The 15,691-nt window shown below is 43.6% G+C and overlaps 1 protein-coding gene across 1 annotated transcript; it reads right to left on the bottom strand.

The window, feature by feature from the left end:
• Positions 1-8,069: 8,069 nt before the first annotated feature.
• Positions 8,070-13,107, bottom strand: LOC309681178 (keratin, type I cytoskeletal 19-like; the record flags this gene model as incomplete). The annotated part of the gene is made up of 8 exons (XM_082495017.1): positions 8,070-8,209; positions 8,721-9,034; positions 9,583-9,809; positions 10,032-10,157; positions 10,477-10,638; positions 11,032-11,188; positions 11,720-11,802; positions 12,415-13,107. The coding sequence occupies 8 exons, from the start codon at positions 13,105-13,107 to the stop codon at positions 8,070-8,072; spliced, it is 1,902 nt and encodes a 633-aa protein (XP_082351143.1).
• Positions 13,108-15,691: the final 2,584 nt, after the last annotated feature.

Genomic DNA, 15,691 nt, shown 5'->3' with positions numbered 1-15,691 from the left:
GCGCTTACTTGCAGACGACAGCAAAACCATCAGCCCTTGTGGTCTTGCTGGAGACGGACCCCGGACTGCCACAGTGTCCTTGGAAGAAAGGGTACATTTTTCCAGTGACAGTTGTGTTCTGTGTTGCTGAAATGTCGTCATTGCTTTCCTTTCTCTCTGTTTGGTTGCCGGTCCTCTCATGAGTGTAAGGTATCTATGAAATTTAGCAATCTCCCCCTAAACCTCTGGTGCCGGGAACAAAGTGGGGCATATCTGAGGCACTGCCATGGGTTGCCTGCTGCCCTTTCCTCAGCATCTGCAAGAAGACCTCTGGTAGATGGCAACGCAGTGCAGCCCTTGCTTTGCAAAGCTCACCATTTCTGGAAGCTGGGCGAATGTCGCTGCTCTTTTTTACACTCTGCTATCAGTCTCCATGTGCGTGATTCTTTCACACACTGTATTTCTGCCTCTTCTGGTCTTTTTCATGCCTAATTAAGGATTATTTAACATTTTCTGACTGAATCCATTGCCCTGTCCTTTGCACTGTGCTTTTGCCAGCGTTGCTTTATTGCTGCTTATGCAATCACTTTCAAAAACTCTCTGATTTTATCTTGTTATTTGATATACTCAATGGCTCAAAGATGATGAAAGATTTCAAGCAGCTTGATGATGGGGTAATTTCTCCTTGATTCACAGCTGGAGGATGGTAATGTCACCTCAGCAGCATAAACACACATTCTGGGCTTTGCACCTTCTGTGGTCGGTGTTGAAAGATGTAGTTTACTATATGCAAAATGTTTTTTCTTTTTAGTCTTGTTTTCCTTTGTGTCTGGGTAATGTCATTCTGGTCAATGGGGGCTCTTTCACAAATTCGGCTACAGTAAGTGACACTGATTATCACATTCAAATTTCCATCAGTGACTCTGGTGATATTCCTTATAGATGCTTTTCATAGACAAGCTACAACAATCTGTGGGTTTGTTAGTGGTAACGAGCAAAGAGTCTCTGGAATTATTAAAGCAAGAGTAAAAGCATTTGCCAAAAGAGTCTCTTAGTCTGTTTATCTACTTTCTGAGGACCTACATTGTTTCCTATTTTATTTATAGGTTGTTTTTTTTTCTATAGGTACTTAATCACAGCAGGGACTTGTCTGTACTGGAAGGTTCTTCTGATAAGGGCATATCTTATTGTATGCTTGGAAAAGACTTTAAAAAATAAATGCAATGAAAGAAGAGTCAAGCTATTGAGGCTGGAGAATGTTATATAGCCTCAACGTTTCATTTTAGTTCTATGTTATTACCACCACTTATATATAAGGGAGGAACACAAATAAAAGATTTTACCTTTAGATCTTTGGTAGCTTTTAAGTCATAGGAGGTTCCTTTTTGGTCTTTAGTGTTGCTATTATTTCATTTTTGTTACTAGTTCAACCATAGTGCGTTTTATAGAAATCCTGCTGCTCTTTGGATCTGTTGTATTCTTAACAGCTGAAAATTTTCCTGTGTGATATTTTGTTTCTTTCACCATCTCTATGTTCTCAAAAATGTCGTATGTCTCTCTGGGCTATAATACCCGGGTACCTGAAAAATACAGGTGAGCTATGAGAACTGGCAATTTTAGGACCTTTTCTCATCTTTTTTCCTCTATATTATATACAGTTTAATCATTAATGGTTTTGTGTTGATACAGCATCCAGTGTGCTATATAACTTTGCTGTTTCCAAATCAGACCAGAATAGGGACATTTATTGCCCCAGCGCCCTGCATTACTCAGCCTGCAGAGTATCCCAGGGTTTTGACACGGTGTACTGCTTCTTGTTAAGCTCAGCACATGCCACGTGTCAAGTACAGCCGACATTCTTTCACCCTTTCTCTGTTACTGTTTTCCTTTTAATCAGGCCTCCATGATAGATATCAAAGAAGTGACTGCCTAGCATCAGAATGAAGACAAACTCTGTGGGCGGCCCACGCTGCTGTATATTTTAGCAAACCTTGGGAGACTTCGACAACAGGCTGGAGCTGCTGCATTCGAAACAGAGCTGGAGAAAAAGTATTCTCACTTCTGTGTCTGTGCATCGAAAAATTAAAACATTTCCCCTTAATTCAGTGTCACTCGATGCCTTGCCTCAGGCAAGTGCTACGGTTTATTCTCTTGATCTATTTACTAATCTCTTCCCATCACTCTTAATAGAAATTTTTGTAAGAAGAGAGGCTCTGTTTTCACCTCAGAGTCTGTGCTTACTCTTCATTCCTAATTCATCTCATAATATTCTTGTGAAATCACAATATTTTCCAAAGAAATTTAGATTAGACCCAGCAAAGGAACAAGGACTAGTCAGGCAGCAGTGAAGTTGCCTGCGAAGTTTAAAACCTCCGGCACTCTGCAAGCAACCACTTTTGTGCGCGATAGATACCTTGGATCTTCCCTGCAAGTCTGTTGATGGGAAGAATGCCTGTTGCTCCGATCCTGAAGATGTACACACCATTTTTGTCATTTGGATGTGACAGCCATGGGTCAAGGCTTCTGTGCCCTACAGCTGACAGGCAGTTTACAGGCTGCTAATTACTGCCTGTCAGTTGCCAGTTACCATTTCTGTCGCTTTCTGAGCCAGAATCAGAGCGCTGTCCCCCTGCAATTCCCCCAGTCTCCTACAGGGTGAAGTCAATTTGATTGGAGTATTTTTTTTTGCTGGTACCAAAATGGAACTGCGTTTTTCATATTGCCTGTAACAGCTGGAGGGCACGAGAAGATCATCTGCCAACAAGGTCTCCAGCCTCTCTAGAGTTTAGGTGCCTCCGTCCCTTTGGGATAAGCAGCCCCAGCTCCCCTCCAGGCCATGTGCATCTCCAGCTGTTCTGTTGCCTTAATGGCTTTGATTACTGCAGTATCCCATGCGATGGAACATCAAGATTTGAGCCCCAGCCTGCAGAGGCACTAATCCACATGTTGTACTACATTTGTACTACATGTTGTACTACGTACACTATTACTACAACTGATGTGCCATACGAAAGAAGGACATCCACTCTGCTGGGAGTGTTTTACAGGGAGGACGGTCCCGCTGGCCTGCAGGAGGCACGCTGCTGCGCTGGGCTCTGCGGAGCACTGGCATGCCGAGGGGCGACCTGCGTGGGCTCCGCGTGCCAGCGGGACACGGAAAGGAGCTGATTCTTGCTCCCCTGAGCCTCAGCCTGGTCTGGGCAAGCGCAGAAGCAGCCTAGAGAACTCGCTAGTCAAAACGTAAGATTTAGTGAATGTAATAATTCAAGGTGGTTAATTACCCCCTGAGCCAGGATTTGGGAGTTGGAGCTTTGGACTTCAGCCAGTCTACGTGTAGCTAAATCCTGTTTATGCCTCCTGCCTTCAGTGTCTGGCCCCTGCTTCACTGTCCATAGAGAATTGTTATCACAAAAATCCCCAACGCTTTAAGCGAATGACTGCCTAAGCAACCTGTCTTACCCCCTCATAAAAGTGAAGAAGACCCACTAGGACGCTCACGTTGAGACGGGTGGGCTCTACAAAGAGTTTTGGTTTCTTCCTTCCCCCCAACAGTGCGGTGAAATGGCGTGCTTTGCTGTACTGACTCTGCAGCCCATGAATATAGCCCGCGTAGCATTTGACAATTAATGGGGCTGACAATTAATGCTAAACAAAAGAGAGATCAGCAGAATATATGCACAGGCAATTTTGAAATTACACCTATGCCTTCAAATGGACAAATGAATTGCTGTGGGAGTACCGAACAGGTACTGTATGTGCACATTTATTTTTGCCTCAGGTGGTTCGGGAGGTCTTGTCCCAACACGTACCACAATTTTCTTCTCAGAGCGCTAATTGGAACACCAGATAAGTATCCGAATTGCAACATTTTGTGCTCATAAAATTAAAGCTTATTATGCTGATTAATGCCTAACAAAATGCACGCAAATAAAAAGTGCGAGGTTCTTCTCACTACTCGCAGTATCACTGGAGTCCCACTTCAGGCATGCCCTAAGCTTTGACACCCGACACTACAGTATTTGTATTTCTTACTCCTGCTTTGCAACAGGTTTGGATTTCTAGCTCTGTTCCTCCACATACATTATCCTTACAAGCCTGCTCTCTCAGTGAGCGAATGCCAGTGATAACCTGCCTGCAGATTTTGTATAGACAAAATGGAAAAAGGAAAGAATACTTAAAGTGGCACTTTCTTCCAGGGTATGGTCGGAAACCCTCCAAATTCATTCTTCTTTTTGTCTGTAATGACCACTAATGCCATGATTAAGTAGGCATTTTTTAAAAGTTTATTCGCGGTTTGTATGTATTTTGTCACATACTGTAACGTGGAGCAAATAAGCTTTATTATGGAGCTTATTTGCACTATAGATGCAGACTTATGTGCAAGGAACATTCTAAGAACACCTTGTTAAGACAGGTACAGACTTCAGGTCAGGAAGAAGACAGTACGATCAATGCTGAGTAGTAAAAGTAGTAATAGTGATGTTATATTATTTGTCCTAATTGCTCGGAAAGTTTTACTTATTCCTGTGCGTGATTATCAAGTCCCAACATCAGCCTTTCAATCAGCAGCAGGCTTGCACAGCGTATCCCAGCGCACTGCATTCTAACGGCGGCGTGTGTGTGCCGCAGGACGGGTTTCTCAGTACCCAACTGCCTCAGTGCGTGGGGGTTCCCCTTCCCACATTTTAAACTCTTCCAGTTTCATTCTGCTTTGCTCTCACAAGGACTTGTTTCGGTGGAACTTCTTCTGCAAAGTTGGATGTATAGATGCTAGATAATTAGGTAACTGGCAGTAAAAATGCTAAACGTGAGTTATATTTTTGGACAGAAGGACGGGATGAAGTGGTTCCCAGAGCTGCTACAATGGTGCAGAGCAGTGAGCTGCAGCACAGACGTCTCCTCCAAGTAAATTCTATGTAACCTCCTTAACAGCCTTCCGGGGGCCACTGGAAAGCCAGAGGACAGGTGAGGGCCTGTAACTCACCCGGTGAAAGCCAGGAAGCGTGCACTCACGGAGACATTTTGGGGATAGACTCGGCAGGCTCTTGGAGGAGGTGTGAGAAGCAGGGCAGCTCTGGTGGGAGTGTTCTTTAGCTTGGGCTTTTAGTTTGGTATCCTGATTAGACAGGTCTAAGAAAGAATTGTCACAGCCTGCAAGAGGTGCAAAACTAGCAGAGCAAACAGGGCGGGTAGGGTTAGGGGATTGCTGGCGATATAGCGACAAGTATGATTTGATGCTGCAAGGATTTTAAAAACAAAAAGTAGGTGATTTTGCAGTCGGAGGAAGATGGGGTATCCTTGCAAACATCAACACTGCTTCTTTGCATGTCAGGTCAGGGAAATCAGTGCATGCTGTTGTGTGAAGTAGTCCTTCGTGAAGATTAGCCGGTTCCTCGGGCCCCCATAGAGACACTGGTCAGATAAAAACCATTCTTCCTAGACCTTTTTTTCTCTTCAAATCCTGATCACCTTGGCGGAGAGCCTGGCATAAGGCAATGCAGTGAATCACTGGCACAGATCTGCCTGGAACTCGGGCATTCAAGATTCCCGTTCCCACGGTCTCCCACTCAGTCTGTGTTTCTCAACCTTCTCCAGTGGGTGATGCCTTCCTCGGAGTGCAAAAACAAAACTCATGACTGTAAAACAGAGAGAGAAAAACTTACTGCAGTGGTACTCCTGTCTGGTTCACTTTGTGTTTAAGTAGATGTGTCGAGAAGTGCAAGGGATGAAGAATGCATCAGTGAATAGGGGTCACGTCAGGACCCCTCTGAATTATTTCCCAGTGAAATTCCCTATACAGTTCATTTCAGCAGTTCAGCCCACAGAAGTTGTGCTTACGCAGACCCCTCTCTTTGGCTCGCCTCAACAGAAGGGAAAAGCGCGGTGAGGGGTACAGTGGGGGAGCGGGCAGAGGGAACCCTCTGGCCAACTAGCACCTGCCCAGGGCATAGAGGAGGGAAACATGGCTATAATTAAAACAAAGAGGAGAAGTTCCATCTCTATATTTTATGGCATTTGCGTCCTTATTGCTGTGAGCAGTCCCCCTCTACTGTGTGATCGGTAGACAACCCTTAAAATTGCTTTGGGAATCTTTTCTCTTGGATGCCTTTTTTTTTTCTCTCTCTCAACCTACCACTGGGCTTTGTAAAATCACATCCTAAACATGAATAATTTGCCAGTCTGCTTTGTAAAATGTGTGCCTGTCCATATTTAGACATGAGAAATGCCCTTAAGTGAAAATATGGGACAGCTACCAGACAGCAAGGCATGGTTGCATCAGTAATACCAGCCTGCGAATTCCTCCTGTGCGATCTGGTTCATACTCCAGCTTTATGCATTTGTTTTACAGTACAGATAACTACTGTCACAAAGTAGGGATATCCTGTTACTGCACTTTTATCCACTTGTTATCCAATCTGTACCCAAGCAGGTAGCACTCAAAATGTGTTCATTTTGGATAATTAATTGTACCTGATTTGAGTTCTGCACTCAGGGGTGTTTTGGCACTGGGAACCGAAAATTTCCATCTTTACATTCCATGATAAAAAAGTTTCATAATGCATTTTAGTGACTACTTAGGAAGATATTTTTTTTAGAAGCTTTCTGCAGAATAGTCACTTCCTTCAACCCGCCCTCTCTTCCCCTGATGGACGTTAATAGCAGAAGCAGTAGGGTTTTTGGCTGTTGGCGTTCCCGTGGCAGGGACCGCCAGAGCACTGCACCTGGCAGCGTATTCATCAAAGTTTTGTCCAGTTAGTCTGAAATGGTGAATATGTCGCTGCAAACTGTTGGGTCTTAGGTTATTGTGTATTCCACAGGTAGTGCTTGATATTTGTAACTGATTCAAACAAAAATGTCAGCTAAAGGAAATTTCTCCTAGACACAGCTTTCTGCTTGCATCAGAGAGAAACAAAGATTTATTAGCATTTATTTGGGGATTTTTTTTTGGTTGGGTTTTTTTTTTCCACAAGAATACCAATCACGGTAGAGATTAAGTCAGGCAACAGTGATTAGGCACAGAAATTCAGATGGAAGAAGCAGATAGGCCATCCAGAGAGTTCTGATGAGCCCCTGGAGTGAAGAGTGTTGAGTAACTTGAACAAGTGTTCGCTCTTGCTCTGCGCAGAGGCATGATCGGACACACTCGGTATAGTCTTGCTTGGTCCAAGGGCCCACTGGTGAGGTCCCGCTGTGGAAGATGCTGGTTTTGCCAATCAGTCCTCAGACTTTCTAAAACTCCCTGTTGAAAGATGAAGGGAAGCAAGAATTTATTTGGAGAAGTGTCATCTCATTTAGCAGTTTTAATTTTTTGTGACTTCATAACTATAGACTGTGCAGTTCTCAGTGGACTAGATTTTTTCCGCAGCATTCTGGAAAGGCTAGAACAGTCTCTGACTTAATATTTGTACAAGCATGTGTGTTTGCAGCTTTATCATATGAAATACATGGCCCTGCTTTTATTCTCAACTAAGTGTAAATCACTCTTTAAATGTAGAGTGACTGTAGCAGTATGAATCAAATACAGATGAACTTAGAATCTGTATTTATGTGTAGTGGTATTTACAACAAATTAGTAAAAGTTAAAGTAGAATGGCACATAATATATTTCAATCTTGCCTACCAAACATTCCCATAGGTAGGACTGGTCCAAGTCAGACAGGAGATTTGAACAAAAGAGTAAATTTTTATGGAGAGTTTGCAAAGCCTATTAATTTTTAAAAACTAGATCTCATCTACACCAAATCTTACCAAAAAATCTTACTCATTACACAAAAGCCTTCTGAATTCTCTCCTTTGTTTTCAGCATCAATAGAGTCTGTGTATGGTATCCTTACGTTCTGTATCAATGGCTTCAGGCCTTTTGGTCTATAGCCAATACTTTCATGCTGGAAAACAGCATGTTTGTGAGACAGACTACATTTTTAATAAAGATTTATTAATCTTTATTAAAAAGTAACCCTGTTACTTCCTTGATAAGAAGGAATAAATGGAAGCCTCAAAGCAGGATCATTCTCCATCTTTTTTTTTTTAATCAGAAGTGGAAGAGAGTCTTTCTAAAAATGATAACTTCCTGTTCATTTTCAACATTTTCAGGCATCTGAGATGCTGTCAGGACCTGAGACCTTACCCAGTCTCATTGTTTTTATGGCTTCGGACACTTCCTCCATTGTTGCTCCTCTCTCCAAGGTTTTATTCCCTTCCAGGCAGAGCTTCATGTTTTCAGCATCTCCTGGAAACACAGCCATGAAAAAGACCTCTTGATCACTCCCCACCTTTCACTGCTTCAGGATTTTGCAGCTAATACCCTTTATATTCTAAATGTCATAACTGTTTTACCTTGCTTTAACCATTTTGCCCAGTACACTTCTAACCAGTGTACCAGTTAGTACCAGTTACATTTCTAACATTTGGCTTCATTGCAAAACTGCTGACTTCTCTGGTTCCCTGTATGCTTTGGATTGGGCGTTATTTTTAACTTTTCCACTTCATTTCCTCTTTTTACACATCCTCTGATACAACTCTTCATAACATCCCCTTCATTTGAGTCACTTGTGTAAATACTACCATGTCGGTATGTTACTGTATATGAACAAATGTCAGAGCGGACTTAAAACACAATTGGGAAAAAATAGCAAAAATATCTCCAGATTTCCAAATAAGGAAGGAAGTTGTCATATCCTTTCCTGCTATTCAGAGAAAAAAGCTAATGGAAGGATGTACTCTTTTATTCCAATTTTTACCTTGGCTTTCACAAGACTTGCCAGAGAGGGACTGGGAAGATGAAGAGTGGGAGAGGTGGGATTTGCCCCCTCCTCCTCCACCACTGCCACCTCCTCCACCTGAAGTTTTACCACACGCTCCTCCTCCGCTCCCTCCTCCTCCGCTTCCAGAAGAGGAAGTTCTTCCGTAGGATCCTCCAATTCTTCTTCCACTGCTTCCTCCACCTGAGGACCAGCTACTTCCTCCTCCACTACTTCCTCTTCCAGAAGACCAGCTAGTTCCTCCATGACCTCCTCCTCCTGAGGATCCACCACCAGCTCCTCCCTGTGTGATGCTGTACGGAGGAAAGGATATGCGTGTGTAAGCTCTAGAGCAACACGACGGTGTCTGGCACCCTATGGGCTGTGTCGAGGCCGCTCTCTGACTCCCTCCTATGACTGAGAAAGTACTACTGTGTGAAACACCTTCTAGAAAACTGTTTTTAAACTATCCTAATTAAGGACAAATTACTGATATGCACAGAAGAAAAAGAAAGATAATGAATGGATTTAGATGCCTGTCAAAATATGTACCTTGAGTATTTATAAAAGACAGTTATGTCCTTGCTTACCTTTCATTTTCATATATAACTAGTCTGATTGTACTTAGGAGAAGAAATGGCATATTATAATTCTAAATACTTTCCTAAATGTTTTTGTCCAGTTCATGGTAAGTATAGAATAATACAGCTTTGCACACTCCCAGCTAAGATTTACGTTCCGTATGAATTCCTGTGACTGTAGTAAATATGTTGATAAATCAATCGCACCAGTTCCTAATATAAATATTGCTGCTTTCATCTGTTTGCATAGATGGCATGTTAATTAATCTGAATGTATGTACCTAATATCATGCTGCCCTTCCTCAAGCAGTGCCCGGTACTGCGCAATCTCCTGCTCCAGGCGGGTCTTGATGCCCAGGAGCATCTTGTACTCTTCGTTCTGACTCTCCATCTCGCAGCGGATGCTGGCCAGCTCCTCCTCCAAGGGGCCGATCATGCCCTGGATCTGCTGCAGCTGCATGTTATAGCGACGTTCTGTGTCTTCCAAGTTGGATTGCAAAGACTGTATCTGAGAATATAAGAAATAATACAGTGTAGGGGGAGTGTGGCGCGTTATGGGAATGTGGCAGGATTAGATCATTCCTATGCCCCAAATGAGAAAAAAGTTACACGGCGTCAGATGTGCCAAGCACCTTCATCACACGGAGCGCTACCTACAGCTGATCTCCAGTCATGCCAGCAACTCGCGTGTTCTTTGCAGATCAGAGGATCAGAAGCAGTCGTTACCTACCATGCTGATTTGGGACTGCAGCTCGATTTCCAGGCCCTGATAGTCACGTCGCAGCACAGAGATCTGTTGGTTGCTTGATTCCACTTCCTGGCCACTTGAGTGGACTTGTTGACTCACTTCCTCCATCTGAAAAATTAACACACAGAATTGGAGTTTTTGAGTTTTAGTTACAATGTCAGCGTGGCAGTTGACCATCTGGCAAGGTGACAGGTTAAAGCAGGACCGCTTGTAATACGGGGGCTGTTTAAACTTGGTTATATGGCTCTGCCAACGCAGTTCAAGCCCACTGGTGATTTTCTTTATTTTAATCAAAAGGATTCCACCATTATATCCTAAAAGCAATGGATGTTGTCATGCAATGTGTAATTAATCTACAGGAAATTCTTACCAAAAGCTGGTATTGTTTTGCTTTTGTAATGTGAACATTCAAATTGTAGCCATTTACCTTGCTTTCATACCATCTTTCAACCTCTTCACGGTTTTTCTGAATAATAGTTTCATATTCTTGTCTCATATCATTCAGTTTTTTCAGCAGATCCTCTCCGGGAGCAGCGTTCACCTCCACGTTCACATCACCACCGGACTGTGTTTGCAGCAATTTCATTTCCTGCAGAGAAAACCCAGGGCCAAGGCAAATGAACAAAAATGGTGAAATTACTTTGCAGAAGAATTTTGAAGTCCGTTAACTTGCTCCGACTTCATAAACCATCTTCGATCCTTTCAGTAACATATAAATATATGTTGAGGTTTTTTTCTTTTAAAATCATTTGGCCTTGACTCCTCAGTCCTTGCTGGGGAGAGGGACTGGGCTCAGGGATGCCCTGGAGAGCCTGGGCCTGGCAGCCAGCCCGTCCCAGGAGGCCCTGTGCTGAGCCCGTTCGGAGAGTGGGGAAGACTGCTTAGTGCAGAGGATGTTACCTGCGAAACCTGCCCACCTTTCTGATGCTGTAAATGTGCTTGTGTTGCTCTGCAATTTGCATTTCAAGGAGCTGTTTCTTACCTCCTCATGGTTCTTCTTGAGGTCAATCATCTCCTCCTTTAGAGACTCAAATTGCATTTCCAGGTCAGACCTGCTCAGAGTCAGATTATCCAACAAGGGTCGCAAGCTGTTAATGTCAGCCTCCACGTTCTGCCGGAGACCATATTCCGTCTCGTACCTGCGCCAAGGACAGTGCAGAAAGGTCAGCCCTTGTCTTGGGTTCCCAGTTCTTCTCCTACTGACTTTATGTATGAAAAGGTATCTCAGTATCTGCTTTTGTGTCTGTACTTAGTAGGATGTAGCATCTCTCAACCAGCAGGATTATGAAATCAGTGGCCACTGCTTAAAGCTTAATATTAATATTAAACTTTAATATTAAAATGTATTCTGTGGTCTTTTTCATTGTGTCTCTTTACTGTAGACTTTGTGCAGTTTTCATCTATCTGTTTCCTCTGACTTGCAGTGAGAGAAAATCAGTTTTTCTTTCCTTAAAAATAAAGCTTTCTTTAAGCTTTGACTCCACAGCCATATAGGGAGCATTCCCATTGAAGATCATCATAGAAATAATGGAAAATTTTTAAGTCTTACAATTATTTCAGTTGTGCTGCTGTGGAACCGGGAGGAGCCCTAGTGTATGAATTTATGAAACTAAGTTGAGGAAAGTAAGAGAGAGGAAGTAAGTGTCTGGAAAAGAGAAATATATATTTACTTTATCCTGAAGTCTTCTGCAGTCATCCTTGTGTTATCCAGGTCCAAAAGTACCTTGTTGGTTTCTACAGCCGCAGTCACAAGCTAGAAGAGAAGATGATATGCTGAGGAAAATTTTCCCTGTGAATCTCTCCGGTTTGCACAAGGGACAGAAATACGAATGTGATCTTGTTGTTAGAATCCCCAGGTGCCTGAGGGGACCAGCATTTCCTACATGCAGAGCCCTGGAAAGGTCATCTACAGTGCAAAACAAAGAGGTGCCTGTGTGAAAATAGCACCAGAATGACAAAAACTGTTTTGTGAGTACAAGAGTGCTGTCAAGCGGCGGTGTCACCGCCGTAGCTCTGCCTCACCCTCCCTGCCCACGGGCCAGGGGCTGTTCTTAAATGTCAGCGCACATCCCGGAGGGTAATTGTTACCCTTTTTCCTGTGCTCTAAAATCCACTACAGCCATTCTGAGAGGCTGCAGCCACTGCCAACAAACGGTCTGGGGGTGCGCTATAGGGGATGTGCATCATTTCTCCACCTCTAGTTGAAGATAGTTGGATGCACGTGCAGAAGGCAGAATTTCAAGTGCAAGAGGCACTTTCAGAGAGGCAGTGAGTTTAGAAGTATCCATGCTGCATGCCTCAGAGATTTTACCCGATCACGAAAAGTCTGTCAATGCTAGCGCTTCTCTAACAAAGAACATCCTACCTGATTTTGAAGGTCTTCAATTTTTCCGTAATAGTGGCTGTAGTCCTTTGTACCCGTAGGACCTTGCTTCTGGTACCACTCCCTGATTAATTGTTCAAGCTGAGCATTTTCCATTTCCAAATTTCTGACCGTATCCAGGTAAGAAGCCAGGCGTTCGTTGAGGCTCTGCATGGTCAGCTTTTCGTCGTTCGAGAGAATTCCCATATTCCCTCCGTGAAAGCCACCACTGCCAAAGCTGCCACCACTGCCAAAGCTGCCACCACTGAAACCACCGCCACCTCCACCAAAGCTTCCTCTATAGCCACCACTAAACCCACTCCCGCCTGACCCAAAGCCTACTCCCATGCTGCCACAGCCCATTCCCCCTCCATAACCACCACCGCTCATTCCCCCTCCATAATAACCACCGCTCATTCCTCCTCCACAACTACCACTGCTCATTCCTCCTCCATAACTGCTGCGCCTGATCTTTCCATAACTACCACTGCTACCTCCCCCACCATAGCTGCTCCTGGAACTTCCTCCGCCACAACTGCTGCCAGACATCCTGCCACCACCACTTGTCCTAGAAATGATTCTTCTTGAGGAGGCAGAGGAATACTTACTGCCCCCTCCGCCACCACCACTGCTAGCGCTGCCACCACTGCTCCCCCGCAGGCAGCTTTTTGAGGTCTGCTTGGAGCCACAGCTCATAGTGGCAGCAGCAAACGATTCAGGTTATAACTCAAAGCTGGTCTTACAGTTGGTCTGGAATCATAGCTCCAACTGCCACCCTGCCTGGTCTGCATTTATAGCTGAGACAGTGGGTGTCACCACCAAAGGGAGTACCTTCTTTCTATGGCCATTTGCAAGCTGCGGTTTTACGCCAAGGGTAATTTGCCAAAGGGGGATGTTTGACAGTGTCAGGAAGCTTAACCCATACTCAAAGTGTTCATGACCACTTGTTTATCGATACAAAACATGTAATTTCTATTGGGTGGCTCTGAATTAGGGAGACCTTTCCTGTGATCTAGTCCACCGATTTACAGTCATCTGAATTAAACTCATCCCACTCACCTCATCCCGTTCACATCTCTTTCAGCACAACAATAAACCGTCACAATATGGGACAGTAATGAATGTTACTGTCTCTCTTTTAATGTAGTCATTCCTCATGCTTTTTCCCCTTTCAGATATTTGTCAAGGCATCCCAGCTGATTTTTTTATACTTAAGTGATATTTTAATAGGTTCTGGCTTATGCTTATCTTACGGTGCATGCTCCTTATTTTTTAGACCTTTATTGCTTTATGCCTTTTGAAAACATACCACAAGGTGTATTTTGTAGGTACACTGAACCACTCTGACATCTTTGTAATTTCTCATAAAAACATGGTGAACATTGGCAAATATCGTATGTGTCAGCAATTTATTCCAAACGTACATCTACAATTATGTTTTATAAATAACAATTTAATTATGAAGAATTGTATGACAACAGCTGTAAAATAGCTCCGTGTCAGACTGTAAGGAAGGGAAGTGGCAGGTTCTTGTGGGGAATAACTCTTCATGTGCTCAGAGCAGATGCAGTCGAGAGACTGGGGAAAGAGCAGTCAGAGCAGACGGTCGAGAGACTGGGGAAAGCGTCCTGGCTCTGGGCGAGTCGCTCTGGACATGCCTGTGAATGGGAGAGGTAATGTTCTCACTCCTGAAGGGATTTCTAAATTTCAGTCAGCATGTTTTCCTTCCGCAGTGCAACTACAAACATACTTTCTCGGAGGAGAAAGGTTAAGTTCCTGATTTGGGGATTAAGTCAATAAGCTGTACATCAAAATAGCATTTTTCCTTCAGTTTTGTTTTCCATTCATGGACACAGCATGACCCAAATAGGAAATATTTGCTATCTTGCGTCTTCTTCTAAGGTTGTATCTTTTTCAAATACGTAACAGTGGATAGTTTGGCTGAGCGTCCATCTCGAGCTCTTACAGCAACCTGAGCCTCAATCAGTTGAAATTTCTTCCCTGACTGCCTCTCACGTCTGTCCTCCTTCCCAGGCACGGGATCTTCAGCAAAATACAGTCTGTTCGCTGCCTTTCTTTGTAGATTGAAGTGGTTGTGTGATACCCAACTTCTGGTATCGATTTGCTGTATTGTTCTTTTCTGGCTCAGCCTGTGGGATGGTGGCTGTTGCTAATTTAGAGGTTTGTTTGTTATGGCTCATAGCAAGTGTTTGTGGAAACATCTTTTTATAAACACCCCTCCCAGCACACCCCTGCCCACGCAGTACGACACACCTAAAATTTCTTCTGCTGCTTGACTTCATTTCTGAAATGGCCCAGGAAGAAAGGCCTTCTCAGGCACCTAGAAATTTAAATGGTTCACTCCAAAACTTAGTGGAGTCTAAGTCATAATTGTAGCTTGTTCCAGTGAGAAATCCTTTTTCCTTGAAGTGCACGACATTCTCTTCTATACCAACAGCGACTTTGGCTCATGAAACCGTGGGGTTATGTGCTGTTTAACTGTTGGCTTCCAGTTGCTGACACCCATGTTCTAAGGACACGGGTGCGTTTCTGCGTTGTTCTGTATAGTTCTGAAGAAGTGTAAGGTTTGGGTTGGGTTTTTTTTTTCTGGAAAGATGTTTATTACAGCTTTTGCATGAGTTGCTGCTTTCAGGTGGACTAAGCTTCATGTCTTCTGTTCACAAAAAGAACATGTTTGGATAGTTTGAATATCAGTGAGAATGCTTGTGTGCAACATACTTCACAGCTTCATGTTTAAGACAGGAAAGGAAGATTTAATGCCATTTTTTCCCTAGAATTCATGCAGGCAACATACTTCAAGAGTGAAGATTAGCTCCATAAAACTGAAGAAGTCTGATGGATTCAGTGTATCCGGAAACAACTGTCCAGGATCAGGGATAGAAGTTATGGACCAAATGGCTCCTGAAAGGAATGTTGTTATTTCGAAGTTTGCTGTACGATGGAGGCTGTTTTACAAGATAGTAGTTTTCTCTGCAGTCATGTCTCATAGGATTATCTGTGCATTTGCAAGCGCTAACTGGATGATCTCAGATAATGTTTCCAACAAAACTGAGAGATAATGCCGCAGAAGGTAACCTGGAGGGCTGGGAAAGCCTCAACAGAAGAGAGATTTCAATAAACTGCAGAAACTGCAAGGAACCCCAGTAGTACCCGCAAAATGGGACAGTGACACATTATGAAATCTCGGGCTGGTGCTGCTTATTGCAGCATCAAGCTGCTGCTCCACAAACACATCCACGTCCACCCTGAGTTGGTGTGC

This window comes from Vanellus vanellus (genome assembly GCF_965231255.1).
Source record: "Vanellus vanellus genome assembly, chromosome: 24".
Lineage (NCBI taxonomy): Eukaryota > Metazoa > Chordata > Aves > Charadriiformes > Charadriidae > Vanellus > Vanellus vanellus.
This window is presented reverse-complemented; position numbering and strand designations above follow the sequence as displayed.